Here is a 25,836-nt window from a genome sequence, read left to right as displayed (position 1 = left end):
AACCAAGTATTTTTCGACTTTTACTCAAGTAGTATTTTACTGGGTGACTTCACTTTTACTTGAGTCATTTTCTTTTAAGGTATCCTTACTTTTACTCAAGTATGAAAATTGGGTACTTTTTCCACCACTGGTTTGCAAATAGGGGCTACAGTTCTCAAAACAGACTGAATTGAATAAAAATATATATAATAGGGACTTTACATTTAATAGATAAAAAAAAATAGTCCATGCAACTTATTATATTTTTACTCCTGAAATTATTTAGGCTTGTCATAACAAAGGGGTTGAAAACTTATTGACTCAAGACATTTCAGCTTTTCATTTTAAATTAATTTGTAAAAATTCAAGCTGTAACACAACTAAATGTGGAAAAAGTCAAGGGGTGTGAATACTTTCTGAAGGCACTGTATATTATTTTCACACTAAAAAGGTTTATCAGTCCTTATGTGCCTCTAGACAGGGAGAAGTGGTTTGGTGTCTCCTCTGTGCTGATCTGTATCATTGTATTGGATGTTTGAATGTGATCTTCCTATCAGTACCTGCATCTGACAGGGAAGCACCGGCTGTGTCTTTCAAACACAGAACAGGAATATAACTACAAGAAAGCCTTCAAACAGAGAAACGGAAATTTCCTCTCCGGCTATTTCAACCCCGTTTATTCCTGCTTGTGCTTCTTATTTCCTGTCCTCCTCAGTATACTTCCTGTCATTCCATGTCTTGTGTTCCTCCAATAGCATTGGCTCCCCATGCTGAATGAGATTACGTTGGAGAGATAAGAACCTATCCCCAGTCCTGCAGAATTTCATCTGCTGAACAAAACAAAGAACCTGGAATTATTTATTTGACTATGGACAGTTTATTTATTATACATTTTTTACCTTTATTTTACCAGTTTTGTCTCACTGAGATTAACAATCTCTTTTACAAGAGAGACCTGGCCTAAATAGCAGCAGACAAAGTTGCAGACACATTTACAACATAAAACACAAAGCACAGCTTAATTGACACATATTTGAGATCATTGTTGAGTGGTCCCTGCAGCGTACCATCGCAAATATGTGGTTGGAACAGTAGCAACAGAACGTATGATGCAACAAATGCATCTGAACAGCATTGTTGTCTGAAAAGCATCAAAACAATGTTTTGTAATGATGGGAAATAAAAGGTACTCAACTTTATTCCCAAATTTCACCCTTTATTGTAAAAGATAAATACGAACACATCCACAGCCAAATTCATTCCATAAACCAGTCTAAATAACAGGTTACCAGAAAAATGAACAGCCCCTCATTTAAACATTGGCATGATATTGATGAGTGTTTCATCAAAATAATTTCTTTGCTGCTGCTTCTTGTTGACTTTTGTACATTATGTAGTTGACAAAAAAAAAACACGAGTTAGTGACCTAACAGCTAGACTTGTTTGCAATGTACCACATCTCGGGTGAGCGAGCACAAGGGAAACATTTAATATTGTTTAGAAAAGAGCAGCAGTTAACAACAGCTAAATTCTTTATGATTGGAGCCATGTTTGTTTATGTTTGACAAGCAAAAACGTCCGAATGCCATTCACTATAGACACAAATAAACAAAGTCAAAGTCAAAGACTGCTGCGCCCACTGGAAATATATTAGCTTACTTTGGCCACTTATCAGCGTATTACACATCTTCGATGTACACATGTCCAAAGTTATTATTTGTAAGTAAAACAACAATGAAGGCAATGAGGGCGCCAGCTGGATAATGAGCCAGGGGGAAAAGTTTGTGCAAGTTCTGTTCTGACTAGAGATGCACAATGTCTTCATACTTGATCTAGGAAACACTGGGGAAGTGTTTGGGCTCTCGTTAAAGAGAGCAGTTTGTCCAGCTCAGTAAATCCTCAAACATAAATTGTCCGCAACAATGAAATGGGCTACTTCTTATGTGAATTAATGAGGAGCCTACAGATAATTAGCAGGCAGTGTGCATTGGTTTGAGGGCGGCGCAGGTTGACTGTCTTGTTGCATAACAATCACATTTTGGAACAGTTTGTGCATTCTGACATCACTCTCATAAAAAACTTATGCTGCGGCAACCGTTATGGATATTTGGAACTCAAGAGGGAAACGGTTCAAAAACGAAAAAACTGCAAAATGGTTTGGGAAAATGTGGTGCAACTAGGTGTCAAAACATTGACAACACCCCACTTCATTTTCCATTATATTATTTAACCTATCTTTAAACTAATTTAAAAAGACAAGCTCCTGTAATTTCAGGACCCTTAGAAGCTTGTTCCAAGCGGAGGGGGCGGAGAACTGGAAATATTTTTTCCCCTAGCTCTGTATAGGCCTTAGGCACAATCAACAAAACATAGTCAGTCATGTGAGTGTAGGCGATAGTTTTAATTTGTCTGCTGGGCAATGTAGTTGCCAAGTATAAATAAAAACGTGCCAAGGATTTAATCTCCAAAGAGCTAAGGATTGCCAGCCCACTCTTGTATAGAGGGTACAGTAATGAGTGTGAGCTTTAGAATGAGTGACAAACCTCAGTGCCCTATGGTACACAGTATGCAGCATACGTATTGACGTCACAGGGGCATACATGTACAAGGCATAACACATATAACATTGTCAGGCAGGCCTACCACTGCAATGCTGGACAAAGGGGAGCTATTTTGGAACAAGCTTATATGATGGACCTTAACAGACAGATGCTCCATTCAACCAACATTTTCCAATGGGTGAACGTGTGTTTGTAGTGGAGAGGCTTTGGACTGGTGCTTCATGTGTGTCTGTTCCCACCCTCAGGTTCATCCCCTGGAGAGTCTTTCAGGCCCACATTTGTATACCCTCCTCTTTTCTCTCTGTACACTGGGCTTGGGCAGGGTGGAGCCCTAGGAAGTGGGGTATATCCTTCCTCTCCGCTGAGGACATTACTGAGGAGGGGGTGGCTGAGTGGAGTGAGTGCTGCAGGCCCTGTGCTGGCGATAGGGATACAGTGTGGGGCCCTCAGCCTGTCTCTCTTCTCTGACAATATGCCTTTATTAAACACTTCATAAACCACAGACTTGGCCAATTCACTTTTAAAGGAAAACTTGTGAATTGTGGGTTTTGTATCTTCAAATGTATGTTTCTGCAATCTAATAGCCCATTTCGCCCCACCAGCAGATTGGCACAGAGGTACTGTAGCTGTAGATCTCGCATTCTGAGATAATTAGTCATTTTATATGCACATATAATGGAATGGAATCCCCAATATGCACAGTAATAAAAAGGGATTTAATGTCCTGCCATTATCACTCAATTTAACAGCAGCACCCCATAATCATATAATTGTTACGACTCTTGCCAGTAGTTGAGAGTACAATATGAGCTGTTTCGTTCATAATGAGCATTCATTTGAGCATTAATGAATCATAAGATTGTTCACCTGTGGCTACACTGTGGTTCTGGTTTTCTAAAATGGGATATCCAGGTGTACATGCAGTATGTAACTACATAAATAGGCCACATTATTTCTTTCTAGTCGTACAAAGACATTTACATTTGAGTCATTTAGCAGACACTTTCATCCAGAGCGACTTACAGTTGATTCATTCAGAAGACAACCACATATCACCGTCATCGTAAGTACATGTTTTCGCAATAAAGTAGTTATCAGCAAAGTCAGTGCATTTTTTTTATTGTATGGTAAACAGTGGGGACAGAGTTCCATGACAGTGACTTAGAATGACTCTCCTCATCCTTCAGGCACCCAGAGAGAAGACAATAAGTGTCACTCACGTGCTTATTTAGAATGATCCCGTTGTACTTGACCAAATGGGGAGTCAAAGGAACACACTACCCACAAGAACGCAAGAAGGCATTTATTGTTAAGTATGCTCAGTATTTTCCATAACCTACGATATTGTGTTGTGTTCATGAGTTCACAACTGAGATGGGCTCTTGATTAAAAACCAGTTCTGTAACAATGTGTTCATCATAGCACACACACACACACACACACACACACACACACACACACACACACACACACACACACACACACACACACACACACACACACACACAATAGTATCCTCTCTCCACCCCAGCCAATTCAACCTGGTCCTGATCATGTGTAGCCAGTACGGGGAGGCGGGAGGGGCAGTCTGTCTTCTGCCTGTGGTAATGATGCTGCTGTGTGTCACTGTCTCCCAGCGTCACCCTGAGTGATTGCCAGTACTGACACACGCCTGCTTGTACCATTAACAGACCCAAATGGCCAGGAAATGAAACGCTCTGCTGAGGTAACAACAAGAGTAAATCCTGGGCCTGTGTCTACTGAGGAGGTGGGCGGTGCTGGGCCTGATATTACCATATTAACTTGACTAGAGCTAGGGAGGTCCCATCTGTACAGCCACTCATTTTAAATCCTCTAAAGGCGGTACACTACTGATTTACTGCTACTTCAACATAACCGCTATGGTAGTATACCTGTAGAACTCTATAACATTCCAATAATGTTGCATAATATCCAACTAGGTACTAGATGCTAGATGCTCCTCCGTGTGTTGTATCGCAACCAATCAATCCAAGTAAGAGCATGAACCCTTTGGGATTCATCAAAAGACGGGCTATATTTACTCAATATTCTCATCTCCACATCTCTTCTCCCTGTACTGCCAAGGGGGCAGACATCTACCAAAACCCTTAAGATATTGTTTGATATCAACAACATCTTTTCCACAGAAATTTGATACCCTTGGTGATACTTCAGCTGAACAGTTTTGTCATATGTCATGAACAAATGATAAATAGCAACAATTGATGTACATAAAAATAACATTATCTTTTTTGAAATCTTCATTTCGTCAAAGCCCATTCTGTACTATAAGTATTGGTCCCCAAGGCACAGTGGAGATGAGGTAGTTCATACAATAGACTCTCCTGTGACCCACACTAGATTTGGTGAATTTAACCCAGTGTTTTTATTTTTTTCAGAGTGACCCTATCTGCCTGTAGGTCCAACCCCCTGGTAGATTAGAACCAGACAGGCGAAATCTACTCCTGCCCGCCTGTTTCAATCCCTGCACCAGTCCATCACAACACCACAAATACTGCTCTTCCACAGCTACAGTACAAATACTGCTCTTCCACAGCTACAGTACAAATACTGCTCTTCCACAGCTACAGTACAAATACTGCTCTTCCACAGCTACAGTACAAATTCAGCTCCACAGTGCTCCCCAGGAAGGTACAATGCACTACACTTCCAGTGAGCTGTACAACACTAATACAGAACCTGTGTGAGATGTGGTAGCTACTGTGCAGCTCTTCCACTGTTTTTTAAAATGTTATTTAAGAGAAGGCATGGTAGGTGTGTAAAGAGGTAGATGGGCCTATACTGTAGATAGGGGGAAGAATAGGATGAAAGAGTAGCAAGAGATGGGAGGAGAGAGCGTTGCTAATCAGGTCAGAACGTAAATAAAATCTTTTGTCCGCGCTCCGCAACAGAGGGAGGGATACATTAAGTCTCTGAGGACACTGTACAACTGAACGCATACATTTGAACGTATGCTCCGCTGATCACACACACGTTAGATCACTTAGCCTATATGTGCTGAGACTGGATGTTCACATGAAAACCTGATGACTCAAAGAAGAGGCTGGGATTTATGCCTGGTGTGGCTGGCAGCCTGGCGCTGTGTTCAGCATTAAAGGACACGATCACATTTAATGGCCTTCAATAGGATGCCAAACAGCCCTTCTTTATAATATAGCTTCCCTCATTCATCCTGCTTCTCTCAACACGCTGCCTTTATTACCATCGTGGCTGACCGTAAAACTTCATTACTTTATATGAATAATACAGTACATACTAGGGTCTTTGTAATAAACAAGTATTATTTCAGGAAGTGAAGGGAAAGAGAGAGATCAAAGGGATAAGGTATAATGTAATAAGAGAGTGTTTTAAGTAGAAAACAGATATTAGCCGTACTGAGGCAGTGAAACATTTTAATCACGGTATTACTCTGTTTACTAAGTGGTGTTCAGGGAGATGCTGGTGTCACTTTGAATGGCGGTACAATTAAATGAACCGGCCTGGAGAATGACGTGTAAAATATGTACTGCAGGTCGATGTTTAGCTAAACGTTCTGTTAATTACATTGGTTTACAAGATAAACGCTGAGGGCGAATGAGTAGGGTGTCTATAAGTGTACACATACACTACGAATCAGAGGATGGACCTTTTATACCAACACAGTCAACACGTCTGTTCCTTCCAGTGAGTATAAGTGGACGTTATGATTTCTATTCATTTTTATTGCTGAGTTGTTTGGCGTGTTGAGAAAGTTGCGTCAATTGATCATGCTATGGAAGGTGTATTAGCTGTCATTATGAAATCAAATCAGATTTTATTGGTTGTGTACACATATTTTGCAGATGTTATCACCAGTGCAGAGAAATGCTTATGCTTCCCGCTCCAACAATGCAGTAATCAGGTTGAGCTGGAGATGTTTCTGCGGGTGCCTTTGTGGTGGCTGATCTCTCCCATTATTCCTTGCAGTAAGTGATGCACATATCAGACGAGACGAGGCGACTGAGGTGGCTCTGTCCTCTAAGAGAGAAAAAGCAGGTTTGATTGGTTAGAAGGTCTAGGCCTCCAGGTCAGGATCCATCTGGACTGAAGGTTCTTTTATCAGACATCTCAGAAATGTGGTCTTCATCATGTCTAATCAGACTGTCGCTATGTTTGGTAATATGATTGATGAATAATGTAGCCTTGATTGGAATTCCTATCAAAGCTCTGCAATACAGTTAGTGGTTTAGATGCTACAATGATTCTCTACACTCGATACATTGCTTGCTTTGTCACGTAAAATGAAATTAGGCAAACCATTAGAATGTTAGCAACCAGGCATATTGCGCATTTAAAGGCTATTCTAGTCCCACCTACTTGTACTGTGGAGTGTACTATGCTGTTGACCGTGGAGGTCTTAATTAGTCCCCTACCGTAGTATCTGAGTCAGACATCTCCTGTTCCACCTCACCATCCACCAGCGCTTCATTTCCCTGCCTGTCACATCTCACTGTCTGCTGACACTTTAATAAAAAACGACTCCGAACGTTTCTTCTCATTTCTCCTCAGCTATAGAAACAACGTGGAAGTGTGTTCGCTCACCTCTGTTACTCCTAACCTCCTCACCTTACCTTAGTAAGGTAATGAAAAGTGCAGTTGAGCATAAGCACAGGCCACCCCCTCCCCATTGGCAGGAGGGGGGAAATTCTGAAACTGATATAATAAACAGAGCAAGTGTTTATTCTGCAGAATAAGCACATATCATATTATGTCCAACCTGAAGATAATAGGATTTCAATAGTGAGTTTGCCCTGAGGATGATGTTTTCCATTTTATGACCCATTCATGTCTGTGTTAGCACAAACTCATGATAGGACTCAAATCTGTTATAGTAGAAAGGACAGCATTCCCTCCTGTGAGAACCTGTATCAGCTGCAGTAGCACAATCGCTAAAGCTTGTCTGTGCCTGCTCTTTGTTTTATTATCACTCATAGCATAGAGATCTCTACATCCTCACACTGCACCTTCAACATAAGCGGTCAGTGGTTGTTATAAGTGCCACATAAATCACAAGCAGACATTCTGGTGGAGAGGTTAAGAAATGATAGTGTTCCATCCAATGCAGCAAGCTACTGAAACATTTCAAATGTGTACCTGCTCTTTATACAATTGCCCAAGAGCCCTCAGAAACAGAGTAAATGTTTGAAAATGGCATACACTCGACTCCGCCCTCACATGGAGTGTGTGCTCGTGTGCAGCTTGTGTGAGTGTGTGTCTGTTCAGTCTGCCTTGTCAATCTGTCTGCTCCGCTTCAGTGGAATCTGAGAATCTGTGTTTGTCTTGCCACAACGTTGAGATCTTATGCTAACAATGTCAAGGTCAATCCACCATGGCTTTATCAAGACCGTGAATGCCACTCCAAAAGAGAGAGGTGGCTGCCATAACAACTGCGCTACTTAATACCACAGCTCATGAATCGGGATGCAATTTGAAAAATCTCATCTATCTAATCAATTGTATTTGATTATGATTGAGTGAACTGTTCTCGAGTTATCACCACATCTATTACTCATTAACAGTCAGATACATTTCGACAGTGCTCAGTGGTCAGAGGGAAATTGGGTTTTACTGTAGGAGTGACAAATGAGGTCTGAAGGAAATAGGTTGTAAAGGCCGTTTAAGGCTGTGTATGAGTTTAAGAGGTTAACGGATAAAGGCAGCTGTCTGCTGCTCCAGCTCCGACCCCAGCTGGGTCTCACCTTTATGTGCCACAACCTCGTTACAGGGAAATGAAACGCTACTCAAAACACACACACACACACAGACAGACTATACACGCTTTGCACTTTCCACAACACTTTATCAAGAGCTATTCCTTTTTACTGCCCACTTAGGGTAAAGTGCCCCGGTTAGTTGAGGTTTAATCTCTCATTTACTGCAATGGTGCCTCAACAGTGGATCCATATAATGACGATGAATGACACAACATATCCCTAATCCTTGTCAAGAGGCGAGCCCCTGTCTGGGCAATAACGACTGGAATCACAAAAGACAGGTGAAGGAGGGGAGTTTAACCCTGGAGAAAAGGAGAGATGGTGGTTTCATTTTAAAACGGATAATAAAGGGACAAACAATATCCGTCGTCAACTGTTTACACAAGACAGTGATTAGTGACATACAGAGGGGGGATCGTTGTATCAAAAACAGACCTCTTTGACCCCCTGTGTTGCCATGGCAACGGCAAATCCATCACAATGCAGGTGCCATAGAGTGATAGACATCAGTTGATATGGAGGTTGGCAGGACAAAAACGCAAAGATACAGAGAAACAATGTCACCAAACATATCCCATTGAAAAGTCCCCCTTTCATCGAATGTCCTTTTACTGATGCCCCACACAGCTACGTTTATTTGGGACATGCTGATTTAAACATGCACAAAACCCTCCAAAACATATTTTGCACTTAATAACATTGCTATTGTACTGCCATAAATGAAAATTGACTTTGCCATTTATGCTGATCTGGTGAGAAAGGCAATAGCCAGTGCACGGAGCATCCTCCCTCCATCTCCTGGGGATTCTTGTGCATGTGAGCTCCTGCTAAGACCACCGCAGCAAAACCCTGACCACAAACAACCCTCACAAAAGGTATGTGTGGGTTTGTGCGTGTGGAGGACACAACAGACACACAGAGATCTGAATATGGATGACACACTATGTGCCATTTAGTCTGAGCAGTACCTCAGAGGTCCTCAACAGAGAATCCCACTGGCTTGTTACCTACAGGAGGGTCACCTTGCCCACCCATTGGACCCTAGGAACGTGGGGTGTGGTATGTCCTGCTTATATCAGGAGATCGTGACACAAGTTATCTTGAGTAAACCAGAACATCCCTGGACATAACGGCAGACATTCGGTGGCAGGTAGCCTAGCGGTTAAGACGTTGGGCCAGTAACTGAAAAGTCGCTGGTTCAAATCCCAGAGCCGACTAGGTGGAAAATATGTTAATGTGCCCTTGAGCAAGGCACTTAACCCTAATTGATCCTGCAAGTCGCTCTGGATAAGAGTGTCTGCTAAATTACTAAAATGTATGAACGTAAATAAGGGATAAATGGCCTCCCGGGTGGCGTAGTGGTTAAGGGCACTGTACTGCAGCGCCAGCTGTGCCACCAGAGACCCTGGGTCCTTGGGGAGTGACCGGGAGGTCCTTGGGGCGACGCACAATTGACCTAGCGTCGTCCAGGTTAGGGAGGGCTTGGCCGGTAGGGATATTCTTGTCTCATCGCGCACCAGCGACTCCTGTGGCGGGCCGGGCGCAGTGCGCGCTAACCAAGGTTGCCAGGTGCACGGTGTTTCCTCCGACACATTGGTGCGGCTGGCTTCCGGGTTGGATGCACGCTGTGTTAAGAAGTAGTGCGGCTTGGTTGGGTTGTGTATCGGAGGACGCATGACTTTCAACCTTCATCTCTCCCGAGCCCGTAAGGGAGTTGTAGCGATGAGACAAGATAGTAGCTACTAAAAACAATTGGATACCACGAAATTGGGGAGAAAATAATAATAATTTAAAAAAGGGATAAAGACATGAGGACAAAACTTTAAGGGCACTTCCTGTACTGTACAGTAGATGACACACCGGTGGTAGGCCAATGACGATGATACCGCCTATAGAGAGGAGGTTAGTGACATGGCAGTGTGGTGCCAGGACAACAACCTCTCCCTCAACGTCAGCAAGACAAAGGAGCTGATCGTGGATTGCAGGAAACAGAGTGCCGAGCACGCCCCCATTCACATCAATGGGGCTGTAGTGGAGCGGGTTGAGAGCTTCAAGTTCCTCGGTGTCCACATCCCTAAGGAATCAATAAGGAATTAACATAGTCCACACACACCAACACAGTTTGGAAGAGGTCACAACAACGCCTCTTCTTCCTCACACCATACCCAAACCGGCCTCGTGCATGCTCCATCGTACGCAAATAGATTTTGCCCCCCCCCACACCAAACATGATCAAGACACGCAGGTTAAAATATCAAAACAAACTCTGAACCAAATATATTAATTTGGGGACAGGTCGAAAAGCATTAAACATTTATGGCAATTTAGCTAGCTTGCAGTTGCTAACTAATTTGTCCTATTTAGCTAGCTTGCTGTTGCTAGCTAATTTGTCCTGGGATATAAACATTGGGTTGTTATTTTACCTGAAATGTACAAGCTCCTCTACTCCGACAATTAATCCACACATAAAACGGTCAACCGAATCGTTTCTAGTCATTCTTTTTCTTCTTTGGGACTTATATTGTGATTGGCAACTAACTTTCATAAAAGGTGTATTACCACCACCGACCTCCGTTCGTCTTTCAGTCACCCACGTGGGTATAACCAATGAGGAGATGGCACGTGGGTATCTGCTTCTATAAACCAATGAGGAGATGGGAGAGGCAGGACTTGCAGCGCGATCTGCGTCACAAATAGAACTGACTTCTATTTTAGCCCTTGGCAACGCAGGGAGCAGTGTGGGTGCAATAATTGAATAACATGTATGTCAATAATTGAATAACAACATGTACGCGACGCTAGCGGTGTAGTCAACATGTCAGGATGCTGAAAAGACTTGGCATGGGCCCTCAGATCCTCAAAACGTTCTACAGCTGCACCAATGAGAGCATCTTGACTGGCTGCATCACTGCATTGTATGGCAGATGCTTGGCATCCGACCGTAAGGCGCTACAGAGGGCAGTGCGTATGGCCCAGTACATCACTGGGGCTGAGCTCCCTGCCAACCAGGACCTCTTTACCAGGCAGGGTCAGAGGAAGGCCCTTAAAATTTTACAGATGCACGAAGTCTGGAACCAACAGGACCCTGAACAGCTTCTATCCCTTAGCCATAAGACTACTAAATAGCTAACCAAATAGCTACCTGGACTATCTGCATTGACCCTTTTTGCACTAACTCTTTTGACTCCTCACATACGCTGTTGCTACGGTTTATTTTATATCCTATTGTCTAGTCACTTTTACCTTACCTAGTGTATATGTACAGTACATATCTACCTCAATTACCTCGTACCCCTGTACATCGACTCGGTACTGGTACCCCGTATATATAGCCATGTTATCTTTACTCATTGTGTATTTATTCCTAGAGTTATTATTTTTCTATATTTGTCTCTCTGCATTGTTGGGAAGGGCCTGTAAGTAAGCATTTTACTTACAGTTGACATCTGTTGTTTATGAAACATGTGACAATTACACTTTCATTATATTTTGATGTGTACCACTGACTGCTGGTATAGAACAAGACTGATTCATGACGCCCCATTTAGACTCCTAGTGAACAACACGCAGAGCAGTTTAACAGTCCAGTGGTCTTACTGGTCCCATATCTCCTCCTCTGAAGGGCAGGAGAACTCACATACACATACAGTACATTCAGTTTACACCCGATAGGTGAAGTTTGGACAGTATACTTTTGTCAAAACTCAGTTCAAATACTCTGCATGGCATTAATTGAAAAATGAGTTTAGAATGACACTTTTGAGTGTCAGCTGTGAATGCTGAATATGCATCACTTGTAGACCGGCGCTCCCATATTACTAAATAACAATGTTATTTTGACCTAGATTTCTAATTTCCTGTCCGTCAGTAAATAGAAAATACGTAATTAATCAAAGACAGAGGAAAAAAGGTGGAGCTACTGATATTGTCCCAACAGACAGCCCTGAGCAAGAAGGAAGTGCTCTGAGCTGCCAAGAAGCAGTGTTTTGGGGAGGGTGGTGGGGATAAGAGACCACCCTGTCATCTTTGTGTAGAAGTCACACAGGTCTGGCGGAAGAACCAAAAACAACAACCTTCTGTGTTTTCCCTACTTCTGTAGTGGGCTATCGCTGAGCAAACCAGCACCCAGATGTCACATTACTCACTCATATATACACACAGGCAGAGTGACGAAAGATGCATTGTCAATGCAATGTGAAACCCCCTACATGTTTTCTTTCTTATGGTTGTTCCTGTGTAAATGCACTCCATTTTTCCCCCACCGTTAAGGTTAGACGACATAGCCTCGGCTTACAAAACGACCACTGAGTTATAGTTTGTGTTGAAGTTATTATTCATTTTGCGTTTAAATGGACTTTCCACTTCTTGAGCAAAAATATCTACTGCTGCGGTCATTTCTTTGTTAAATCCTTGTGCAGTGTAATTACATAACTTATTTCCATATAGTTACACTGGAATAATGCCTAATCAATGCAAAGCATTGCCAAATATATTTTTGGGACTACAGTAGTATCTACATCTTCCCAGTCTCCTTTGGCTGAAAGATCACAGTCCACAGGAGGAGCAAATCCAGGCAAATGAATTGTTTCATTATCCTAATATTTCCTTCAGACAAAGACCCGCCCCTTAGTACCACAGGCTATACTGAGCCTGATAACACAACTAGGGATTTCACATGATATCATGTGCAGAACCATGAGACATAACCGTAACTGTTCAGTCCTATTACGATGAAAAGCAGAAACACGTTGCAGAGAATGAGGAAAATATAAAGCCATATACAGTATGTGCACAAACACTCTCAATAGGATAGATCTTTACAGTGCTCATAAATCTATCTGGCTAAAGGCCATCGGCTAATGTTTTGATTGTGCCATAGTGCTTTATTTCAAAGGCCACACACAACTCTTTTTACTATGCTTCTTGAGGGGTTGTATTTTGAGCCTATAAATTGCTGTTTTTACAGTCAAGCTTGGAGGACTGTCTCTCTATGAATAGAGAAAGTCTAATAACAAAGTGGTCTGTTATCAGAAGCTGACCTCTTATTCTCCAGGCTCTCGTGGCACTGCCCTTTAGACAGACAGGAATAATACCTTGTTATTAACTGGGGAAACACAGCTAGAGGCATTTAATTCGTACGTAGGCGTTTACCTTTTTCAATGTACACAAAGATCATTACAGAGAATCCAGAGAAGTGCCATATAATGAGACATAATGCACAAAACTCTCAAGCACCGCACATCTGAGGAGAAACTCTAAAATTATTATACCCAGTACTAACACAAAGGTTACAGTGCAGTAAATAAAATAACCAGACATAAGGCTGTTGCAATATGTATTATGGAATCTGGGTTGGTTTCGGTGGCTGTGGTGATACAAGCCTGCCGTATTGATTGGTTGGAGGTTCCTGGGCCTGTGGGGAATAAAGCCTGTATTTGCTGTTTTTTGATAAAGCGCTGACGTCCCAGGTCTACCTGTTTACTGCAATACTGTGCTCCAGGCTGTGTCACTGGGGGAGGTGTGAGTAGTGGTCCTTAGTTTATGCTGTTGTGAGAGCATACTGTAGTATACGCACATTTCTAACACCAGGGTTTTTACATTTTACTTTTGGTATAGAGAAAAGTACCTATGCTTCTTTGGCCAGATGTGCTATTTCTGTGGATTTGGGTCACGATATTCATCCGACGCAGGTCAATTTACACGCAATCAACTGAATTCATTGAAGTGGTTTGTCTTAATTTGATTGTATTTTCATTTCATTTCCATGCTTCAATACTCAAGTGACTTAATTTGGGTATAAACCTCAGGTCAAACAAGCAAGTCTCTAAAGGATTTATTGGTTGTCTAGGTTTGTGATCAATAAAATGTGCCAATACTCTTTCAGTGTTTCAGACGTGTGTCACACTTTACCATCCATTAATTACAAAGGCGTTGAGGTCATTTTAAGGAGATAAGAATTTCTCCTTGATTGCTTTCTGAAATCACACTCATCAGTACACTACAACCCTTTCCAACTAAAGTGTAATCAAGGCTAATAATTCCATTGAATTGAACTTTACAGGTAATACATCAAGGACACACAGTAAGGACACATTGTGCAATGTTTGGCAGTGAGAATTCATACCAACTAAAACGGTGGTTTCCAGTAATTGGCTGCATTACAGAAATAATGTCTGACAACTTAAACTGGGGACAAAAACATTGAGCACGTCCATGTCCAGTGTGTAGCAGAGCAGGTGTTACGAAACATCTCGATATGTCTAGAGGACTGGGAACAAGTTGCTGACCTCTTTCCCTGATCTCTTTCCTGTTTGGGGCAGCAGAGGGTATATCGGGTTATTCTCTTGTTCTTTGACATGTTTTTCTCTCTCTCTCTCTCTCTCTCTCTCTCTCTCTCTCTCTCTCTCTCTCTCTCTCTCTCTCTCTCTCTCTCTCTCTCTCTCTCTCTCTCTCTCTCTCTCTCTCTCTCTCTCTCTCTCTCTCTCTCTCTCTCTCTCTCTCTCTCTCTCTCTCTCTCTCTCTCTCTCTCTCTCTCTCTCTCTCTCTCTCTCTCTCTCTCTCTCTCTCTCTCTCTCTCTCTCTCTCTCTCTCTCTCTCTCTCTCTCTTTCCAGGTGGTGGGATAGAGCGCTGCACAGACCCTCGTAGTCCAGGAAATGTGCGTCCTGAGTTCAAAACATGTTGTTTTATGGTCTGTACTATTACGTCTGTAGGGATATTTACCCCTGAACCCATTCTCTTTTTTGTCCACATCTATCATGACACATTACACAAGACCCGTCCTCCAGTTGCAAATCATATTTGTGAAATAATAGTGAAACCAAAAAAGGTCAGATTTAGCTACACTGAATACAGCACAATCCAAAGAGAAACACAACTGGCAGTGCCAGGCCAGAGCTATCTTTAGAGTTACTTTTCCATCTGGATAAAAAAAGGGCAGGCACTGCAACTGAGCTACTGACATATAACATTGACCTGGCTGGCTTGAATAGTAGGCTAATATGCCGTGAATATTCCATGACAAGAACAAGCAAAACTCCACTCTGTTATCATTTGAGGCTTTGCACAAGTTAATCAGCCTGTTTAACATAATACAAACTCCACATACAGTAGCAGGTGCAAAACATATTTCAGATACAGTCTCAAGGACCTGGATCACCTACTGTGACCTAATAGATCTGCAACACACAGTGCTTTCTGCACCAAGCCATCTGGACTGGGGAGCATGCTACGTGTAAAACATAGCATACCTCTGCAGTCCACAGGCCATGTGCCCTCCGGCGATTCAAGGTGATTATTCTATTGTACTTTTCTCCATCCACTTTTGTTTTATCCCCAGGAGGATCAGCTGCAGTGTCTGACCTTCAAGTGTGAGGAAGAAAAGAATAGAGAGGTAAGATTGTCCCTTCCCAACGTGTGGCCGTTTAACCAGCGATGCGAGCTGCCAAAAAAGAGGCCCCAGGTGGTTGACTATCCCAGTCTCCCCCTGTGTTTCAGGACGTCTCTGTGTCCTTGAACAGCCCGAGTCTGAGTCTCAGTTGGAGATTACTGTAAGTTTGGCTTTCCTTGAGCCACAGCACCACTCAATCATCCCACATTAGCCTACCCAAGGGGTTAATGTTGCCAACCTTGTCCATCTGTTGCTAAGGAAGTGTTGCCTGTTGTACAGGAAACAGGGAGAGAGGTTTCCTGTTATGAAGAGAGGTTTTTAAAGGGTTGCTTTCCTCCAATCATACAACAGATGCTGAGCCAGGAAGTCGGGCCAATAGCAAACGCTTTTGGTGTCCCAAAGAAACTGTTTTTAGAAACTGTTTTGGGGAACTGTTTTTAGAAACTGTTTTTAGAAACTGTTTTGGGGAACTGTTTTTAGAAACAGTTTTTGGAAACAGTTTTGAGGAACTGTTTTTAGAAACTGTTTTTAGAAACTGTTTTGGGGAACTGTTTTTAGAAACTGTTTTAGAAACTGTTTTTTAGAAACTGTTTTTAGAAACTGTTTTGGGGAACTGTTTTTAGAAACTGTTTTAGAAACTGTTTTTTAGAAACTGTTTTTAGAAACTGTTTTGGGGAACTGTTTTTAGAAACTGTTTTTAGAAACTGTTTTGGGGAACTTTAGAGTTCATAGCATTCTGGAAATGTTTTAGGGACAAATATGTTCTGGAATATTAGGTATTACAACACAAGTTTATCATGACTCAAACTGATTATGCTGACAGAGTACTCAGTCCTATCTCAGATTCAAATTATGTTCATTCTATATCAATAAAGATATCAATAATGAAAAGGAAAGCTACTGTTCTTATTTAAATGCACATTTGTTTTAGTCATATGTGAATCATTTGAGACACTGAAACCAGATGCTTAAAAACGACCCTGTTAATATGAACAATGTCTCATTAAGCTTATAGCCTGGTATACTTACACATTCAATGCATCCAACTCTGTACTGACGTGTCAAATACATGAAAGTTCTAGCAAATCCAAATAAATCAATTTCAGGTAGGCAAATAGGTCACAAATAATTAGCAATTTATAAAAAACGATTTGCTCATTTGAAATACAGGAATTTATGGTGTACATTATATAGCTATTGTAATTCGAAATGCAAAACTTTTATTGAGTTGAATGTGGATGAAGTGGGTTTGGTCAGTGTTCCATGTCCGCGAAATAGACCTTCCTTCTCAGGATGCGCGACAGAGCGCCTCCGGTATACTTCGCGAGCGCACCAGTCGCGCATCAGCTAAAGAAGAGGGATGCCGGCTCTGTAGGCAAACAGCTACTACCTTGACAGAGTAGTAGCCAGTACTTGGAAAAACAACCAGAGAAAATTGTGAAATGTTGAATTTAGACCACTTGAATACTTTCAACATGAATTTGGGATAAGTTCACAGAACCTGTGGACATATTGTGGCGGTTGATTCCTGCGTTTGAAATAAAAAACACGTGGATAACTCTCGGTTGCTATAGCGGATGATGTCCCAAAATGAACACAGGTATGTAGGCTAAAATTCAAGTGACGATGCATATTCAAGAAAATAAATTGGGAGCCTGATATAGCCTACTCATCTACTTACTGTGTTTACATAAAGGATACTCCAAGTGTGGGTGTATGTGTGTGAGAGAGAGAGAGAGAGAGAGAGCAAAAGAGATGTAGCATTTCTCAATTTTGTGTTAAACAAATGTATTTTTTTTCCTACACCACTTGAAATAGCATTGGAGAACAAATTGAATAACTAAAATCACTACAGGATCAGAGACCAAACAGGTTATTGTTTCGATTAGTTGTTCTTTTTTTTAAAGGACTTTTTCCTTTTCTTTGATAGATCAACTAATAGGGTGTCAAATCTCACTTTGGGTGAGATAACAGCTATTGCAGAATTAAAGTCAATTAACCATAATAGGTGAATCAGTTTGTGTAGTTCTGTCCTTGGGCTGTTCGGGCGATTCATGTGGCATGTTATTAAGCGCAATCCATACAGAAAAAAAATGTATATTTTGAATTCCAGCTATAATTCTGAAAATATCGGGCGATATATCGGTGAATATTTCCACTCTAAAATCGGAATCCGTATTGGATCCGAAAATCCTATATCGGTTATACTGTATGAGGTACAGTATGATGGGATTATTTATGCCAGTTTAGAGGTGAAGCGAAAGGTAGCTCTACTGCATTTCTACTGCACTGTGGTGATTGGCCTATTCACAGAGTATTTTATAGAATTGTTGTTATTATGTGATGGGGGATATTTCATGATTATCCTGTAAACTTGGCACAGTCATGGTCCCATTTTTCTATCTTTCCTTTGTTTTTCAACCGTTTGTTTTAATTGAATTCTTGTTGCGTAATTCATATCCTGTTGTTTGCAGAAGGACTTTGTGGGACTGGAAGTTAGTTTTTTCTCTGTTTTATTGTTATTTTTCCCACTGAAAGGACCTTTTCAGAAAAAGTGTGCGTGTGTGTGTGTGTGTGTGTGTGTGTGTGTGTGTGTGTGTGTGTGTGTGTGTGTGTGTCAGGGGAAGAATGACAAAAAGGAAGTCCATTTGTGTTGTTAGAATTTGTACTCCTAGAAGGGTTCATGGAGGAGTGAGGGAACACTGTTAATGTCCTTCCTTCGTGGACTTCCTGCGTCGAGTTCTTCAATGGGAGTCTGCTGGAATAGTTCATTAGCAGTGTTGGAAAACAACAGGGAGAGAGAGAGAGAGAGACAGACAGACAGACAGACGTCAGGTACAGACAGACAGACAGACAGACAGACAGACAGACAGACAGACAGACAGACAGACAGACAGACAGACAGACAGACAGACAGACAGACAGACAGACAGACAGACAGACAGACAGACAGACAGACAGACAGATAAGACAGACAGCCAGACAAGACAGACAGCCAGACACGCACACAGAGACAGAGAGGCAGACAGATGGACAAGGAGGTAGAGTACAGAGTGCACACAAAGTTTAATAGGATGTGCGTCAGGGCAGGTACTAAATAACAGGAAGAGACCAGGGGTGTATAAGTTTTGTTAAGTAAGGGTGTGTTTCACCAAAAGACTTATCAACCAGTCAGCTATCTTTGACAGGTTTTCCACCCTTCAAAGCAAGTTGGTAGAAAACACTGGACTTGACTGTGAGGTACATGCTGCATACAGTATCTGATTTTCTAAACAGGGGACTTTGACATAGAGGTAAAAGACAATGAAAGTTTGTTTATGTCTGTCTCCACATGTCATTTCATTATGATCATGCCCTATAAGCTGTAAAGTGTAGAGCATGCAATACGTCTCTGTATTCCACTCAGGTAGATGTTATTGTTCCTACAGTATGTTCCCTATGGGTGTGTTGTTTTTCCTGTAGATGCGTCCCCTCTAGCCATCTGCATGTCACGGAGTTTGAGACATATCTGCAGCCTTTCTCTTACCAAATAAAGACAAGGCTAAGGGGTTGCTTGTTTTATATCCATACATCCAAAAACCAACCAAATGTATAAAAGGTTAATGAAAGATGATTCTAGGTAGGATATTGCACCTTCAACTACTACTTCAACTACTATTGAGGTTGAACATTGTATTTGAACTGCAATGAATCACACTTTCTGTCATTTCCTTTCCAGATTTACAGAAGCGACTCCAAGTTCCCCGACCAAAGATCCGGAGTCACCTAACGATCAAGGTGCAGTCCAAACTGATGTCAAAGCCTTGTCCCTCTACCCGGGGTCCCAAACCTCCCACCGCTGCAATGGCCAGACCCTCCTCATCTGAGACAGAGGCAGAGGAAGAGCAATGCCCCCCTCACAGTTTGAGCAATGGAGACTTGACCTCCTCAGAGGGGGAACCTAAGGACCACCAGGAAGGGTCAGAGGACCCCATACCCCACTCCACAGATCACAACCAGGAGGAAGCAGCACCAGAGGAAATCCTTAATGACAATGGCATCACAGATTATGGTGAGAAGGAGAATGAGCAGGAGGGGGATGAGATAGAGAGAGAGAACAATGCATCTGAAATGGGAAACACTGGTTCATCTGACACTCACATGGCTGCAGAGGAGATAGACTGTACTGCAGCAGATGACTTGAACCTACCTGAGAGTGACAATGTGTTTCTGTGTGAGAGAGGAGATGAGGAAAGGGGGGGAATCAAAGCGGAGGAGGAAGATAATCAGAGTTTAGCTGAGGAGACTGAAACATCTGATAAACCTATAGGGTACCCAGAAGAAGATGTTGAAGAACCAGACACCGAAGATCATGATCATGGGACCACCCCTAGTCAGCCTGCTGCAGACACTGACATTGGGCTTGAAGAGGAAGTCAGCTCACCTGGTGGTGAATATTTACAGTGTAAGGTACCCACTGATGAGGCTGAAGAGGAAGCAGAGGATCTCTTACTGGGAGCACACTGCTGTACACTCCCACCCGTCGGCGAGGAGTATCCCTACGATGTGATTGGCCCCTCAGATGAGCCTGTTTACACATGTGACACTGGTGAGCCCGGTGACACAGGTGTGTGGCAGCCTGAGCGTGCCACCAAGGACCCCTCTGGCCATTTCCGTTTCTCTGGCAGCACTGAGGATGTGTTTGGGCCTTACTCCGTCATCGAGGCAGTGCCTGCTGACAGGATGAGCGCCGCCTACCCTGAGGTGAATCATGAGGATACATTCTGTGGTGACAAACCACACACTGCAAAGGAGATGGACACAGCAGGCACCTCTAACCAAGAGCCTTATTATTTGTCATCAGACTATGTGGAAGAGCTAGAGGTTAAACAGAGAGAGAGTGAGGTCCAGGACACTCCTGAACAATCCTCCCAACACATAGAAACAGCCATAGAGGATGTGGATGAATACGCAGATATCGATGACTCCCTCTGCCCTGAGGCACATGACTTTCAGCAGCTGGATGGTGCCTCATCAGAGGACTATGTGGAGATTGGGGACGATGATGAGACGGATGACACGGAGAGGAAGCAGATCAGAGGGAGGAGTGTGAGAGAGAGAACAGCCAAGCGTGAGCAGGCTTTCTCCAGCCAGCGGAACAGCTGCCAGCCCCGTCTCAGGCTGTGTAACATCACAGTGCCAGCAGACCTGGACCGGACACGGACCCCAGAGCTCACCAACAGGGTGGTGTTCGCCCACACCACAGAGGCCTTCGAGGAGGACATAGAGGAGCTAGACTGCCACATCGTACCTTATCACGATGACTCAGAGTCAGACAGCGAGGAGCACATCTATGAGGAGGCCGGCTTTGACTCTGAGGGGGAGAACTTTATGTCTCTGGACCGGAAGAGCATTGTGACGCGGTCACGCTCCTACTCTGGGAAGGTTTCGGGTTATGTCCCTGAGACAGTTCCCGAGGAGACATCTGAGTACCAGAGTACTTATGACTACTGTACTGTGGCCTTAGACCAGAACGGAGAACCTCTGCGACGTCCTGAGCAGCCTGAGGTCAACAGACTCATCCCCTCTCTGAAGCCACGCCCCTTCTTACTATACCCAAACTCATACTCCGCAGAGGGTCGAGAACTGTCATTGGGAGCTCACATAGAGGCCGACCAATCCCTGAAGGATGATGGCAGGATGAAAAGGACAGATGACACCCTCTCTTTGCCATGTTTTAGCACTTCTTCCGGAAGTTTCTCTCAGCGGAGCCACCAGTCGTCCAGCGATGTCTCCATGCCAACCTCTCTGGTGGACATCCCACCTCCCTTTGAGCTGGCTATCATCACCAAGAGACCGGTCACTAAGAGCTCCCCATCCCTCCTGATCAGCGTCTCTCCTGAGTCCACAGACAACAAGCCCAAGAAGAAGAAGTCCTCATTCAAGCGCTTCCTGACCCTGAAGTTCAAGAGGAAAACGGACACTAAAGGCTTTGGTGACGGGAGCATACGCTCCTCGCGCTCCTCCTCTGAGTCCAGCCACCATGGCCCAACAAGACTCCTGGAACTGGAGCGCAGGAGCACTGGCTCCCCTCAGTCCCAGTCTCGTATGGTGAAGCCCCAGCAGCGCCCTCCAGACCTTCCCTCCACCTTCCTGCTCTACAAAGACCTCAGGAAAGAAGACCCTAAAGCCTATGGTAGCAGGGGCGTGTCCAGGGTGGAGTCCTTCGAGGAGCGCTCCCGCCGCCCCCTCATGCCCCTCCCCCTGACCAAACCCCGCTCTATCTCCTTCCCCAGTGCAGACACGTCTGAATATGAGAACATCCCAGCTATGAGCTCTGACTATGAGAACATCCAGATCCGCCCTGGCGGGAGACCTACCAGATCCATGAAAGTCACAGATTTCTTTGAGGACCCCAAACGCATAGTGGCCCCCTCTAATGACAACGATGGTTATGTGGATATGAACAGCTTCCCTGGGATCGACAGCAAACCCCAGTCACCTGAGCAGGAGCCTGAGAGGTACAGTAACACAGTAAAACAAATTCACAACTACGGATGTCGGGCCTCTTCAGTGGTCGTCTGAACTGAAAAAGATAGTGTACAGTCTGCAGTAGGGTTGCAAAATTCCGGAGACTTTCCCAAAATTCCCTGGAAATCACAGTTGGATGATTCCTAGAATCAGGAGGGAATAAGCATGAAATCCTGAAATCCTCCTACTGTGATTTCTGAAAAACTTGGAATTGTTTTAAGTTACCAGAATTTTGCAACCCTAGTCGGCAGAGAGGGCTCTTCCCCATAACCACTCTCCCCTGTCGTCCAGTGGACTGGTTTGGCCAGGCTGCATCACTTCAACATTGCAATCTCCAGACCAGCTTCAAGATAACTGTAGCTCAAATGAACATCAGCTCCTGGCTGACCAGATTTCTTGGAGAGTGTTATGTTCTGTGAGAGATGAGCAGCCTGATTTGACGAGGCTCGTTCAGTTTGGGAAGATGGACAATGCTTGTGGGAGAGCTTATCCTGCTTTCTCATTTCCTGGATTTCAGGGTCGCATCTGGTGTTCGCTTCATAGTGTGTCTGAGGGGATGGAATAGCTCACAGACTGAACACCGTAGACAAAGCTCAGGTTTATTCACAATAGAAGTAATTATGGGTTAAAATTAAAAGTGAGAGAGAGTGTGTGGGTGGGTGGGTGGGTGGGTGGGTGGGTGGGTGGGTGGGTGGGTGGGTGGGTGGGTGGGTGGACGGGTGGGAGAAAGAGAGGGAGAGAGAGAGGTACTGTAGAAAACAGGACAAGGGGACTTGGATTACAAAAGATGAGAGAGAAAGTGGGTGCTAGAAAGAGAGGGAGGGAAAGGCGTGATGAGGAACAGAAAGTGGAGGAAGAAAGAGAGGGAGAGCCATGGAAATGAGACAAAGTGATGGCAGAAAATGAGAAAGAAGGGGGAGGAGTAAGAGTGGGTTGGTTTAATTGCTCTCTTGTCTCTGACATTTGTGGTTAAGTTTAGGATCGCTTTTATTAAAGGCGGTTTCCCTGAGTGCCTCTCTTTGATTGAGCCCTGGAGGGATGGAGAGATTTACAGCAGAGAGAGATAGAGATAGGAGGATCAATCACTGGGACCTGCTACTGTAGGACCAAATGTCCCTCTCGTTGGTCTCTGCCACCACTCTCTACAGCCAGCCCAGGCCACCCACAGTCACAATTAGACACCTGTTTGATGGCTGGTGTGCGTTTATAGGGACTGGCCATTACTACAGGCCTCTTAACATTTAAAAAAAAAAGCATTTTCACACCAGTTCCTTGGAAATTGCCACAGCTGCTATTTATGGTTGCTTCGTGCAAAGTTGCTTATTTCACACTTACAGTATATTGATCATTTGAATTCATTATTTTTATTTAGACATTTTAGATCGAGAGTTGTATTATGCAATTATTGTATATTTTGATTCACAGTTTATTATGTTGCTTATTTCCAATGCATATTTGACCCATAGTTCCATGCAAGTTCTCTTTTAGAAGAGGCTAAAAGCCTGCATGTCTTCTCAGGCGGAAGCCTTTCTCACAAAACCAGGCTTATTGTCGACTTCATAGGCACTGTGAGTCTCCGTGGATGAATACCATTCCCTATCATGATCAATGACCTCACTGTTTATCTGGAGTTTGTTGGAAACCAATGTGCCACACGTTTGAATCTCCTCCATTTCTCAGACAATAGTCCCCCAGAGCAGGATCTTTTTCTGCTGGTGATGTTATCGATTGGGCTCATTGTTTGCTAGAAGTCTGAAACCTAACTGATCTAAAGGGGCCTATCTGTCCTGTCGCCTCGGCTGCATTCTCCCTGGATAGACTTCTGTTGCCAGGGATGCTGTGTCTGTTTTGTGTCTGTTTTGTGTCTGTGTGTGTGTGTGTGTGTGTGTGTGTGTGTGTGTGTGTGTGTGTGTGTGTGTGTGTGTGTGTGTGTGTGTGTGTGTGTGTGTGTGTGTGTGTGTGTGCCTGCCTGCGTGCGTGCATATGTGTTTGTGTGTGTGCATTCGTGTGTATGTTTTCCTGCTAAGCTCTTGCTGAGGGGTTGACATTGCTACTGTCCTAGCCCTGCGGGCCAATGATGGCAGGGTGATTTATTGAGCATGTATTCAGAAGTTAACTTAACACTCTTCTCTCGCCGCCCAACAGAGAGGATCGGGACTGTTGAGGGCAGAGGGACCAAGGGACAGTGGGCGGAAATGAGACAAGGGGATATACCCACAAAATAAGGCAAATAGTTACCACAAAGTCAGAAAGTTACTACAGCATAAAACATTTTACACGAGGTTTGATTCATGTCAAGAGAAAGAGAGAGAGATAATTATTTTCTCTTATGGTAAAAGGCTTAAAGTGGACCTTGGGATACAGCAGTATGATTGGCAATTCCCTAGTGCAGCCTCTAGTGTATCCTCTCCTTTGTAGTTCCTCTCTGCCTCTGTGCTGTGTTAGTTCTGCTCAGAGAGACGTCCTGAGTGCATTGTTGTAGAGGGTGGTGGCTGTCCACTGTTACCGTGGTGGCTGGGCGGTCTCTGGTGCGGCAGGGCTATGGGGCGGCAGGGCAGGGCGTGGGCTACAGCAGGCCTGGAGCCAGGCCCTCTGAGGTCATTGCCAGGTAATCCCCAGGGAGGAAGAGTCCTGCCTTATAGGCTTACACTCCACCCTGCTGTTTACAGGAAATGCAAGACAAGGGCAGAGGGAGCGAGGGAGATAGGACTGAGGGGTAGGGGGAAGACGGAGGCGATGGGGGCCACCATGGCGGGGTGGGGTGTGAGGGCGAGGCAGGGTGTATGTTCCCAGACTCCCCCAGGACTGGAACAACAAGACGAGGTGTGGTGTTGTCAGGAATGTCAGGTCCGACCTACAACTACAATGTGCTGTTGTTGTCTTCACTGGTAGAACAGAGGAGGGGTTACTGTAAAAGAGTAAGCGGGACCCAGTCTGGACCATTTAAGCAGGGTTCTCACAGTATGACAACACCAGGTCCCACTCAATAGAGAAATAGCCTGTCAGATGCTCTCCTGTTGTTTGCGTTGATGCCTTATCATGGCAGTCACAGTCAGGGGACAGGCTCTAAGCATGCTACCTCATACAACACTGTCAGACAACTAGCAGCACAACAGCCGTAGATCACACATAATGATCAACATAAGCAGCTCAAAACTATTTCAAACGGTTATGTTTTTAAATCCACATCTGCGTTTACATCTCCCATGTCGAGTCGACTAATGACCGTATTCCTATTTTCTTTAATAGTATTATTACGAAGACAGAAAATACCCTTCTGATTGCATCTAATACATATTTGAATACTCAATGTTTTACATATTACATGCCCCATCTAATCCGTGGAAAAGGGGGACATATAGGTCTTTTAATAGAAAATCACTTTTGAATTTGTCACATTAGATTTAACTCCCAGGTATTAAAGAAGACACTGGTTGCAAAGGCAAAGAGATTGCTGGCATAATTATATTGCCGTGTAATGAGCATTTTAAAGTCTTTCAAGTATTGTTCGTAGGAAGCAGTTTTACTGATAGCAAAAATATATACTGTGATTGAGGACATATATTACATATGGAACCAGGGAAACATTTTTGAATTTTTAATGTGGAATAAATCAGGATAATA

At 43.6% G+C, this 25,836-nt stretch overlaps 1 protein-coding gene across 2 annotated transcripts in view; it reads left to right on the top strand.

Moving 5' to 3' along the window:
* Nucleotides 1-17,024: 17,024 nt before the first annotated feature.
* The window catches only part of LOC109891003 (FYVE, RhoGEF and PH domain-containing protein 5), a 41,891-nt gene continuing 33,079 nt past the window's right edge, over nt 17,025-25,836 (top strand). For both annotated transcript variants that reach the window (XM_031825007.1, XM_031825006.1), the window contains exons 1-2: nt 17,025-17,302; nt 19,421-22,202. In XM_031825007.1, the coding sequence (XP_031680867.1) occupies nt 17,293-17,302; nt 19,421-22,202 (2,792 nt within the window). In that variant the 5' untranslated portion in view covers nt 17,025-17,292. The remainder of the gene's footprint in view (nt 17,303-19,420; nt 22,203-25,836) is intronic.

The sequence above is a fragment of the Oncorhynchus kisutch genome, linkage group LG5, assembly GCF_002021735.2.
Source record: "Oncorhynchus kisutch isolate 150728-3 linkage group LG5, Okis_V2, whole genome shotgun sequence".
Lineage (NCBI taxonomy): Eukaryota > Metazoa > Chordata > Actinopteri > Salmoniformes > Salmonidae > Oncorhynchus > Oncorhynchus kisutch.
Note: the sequence above shows the minus strand (reverse complement) of the source record. Positions and strands in the feature narration are given on the sequence as shown.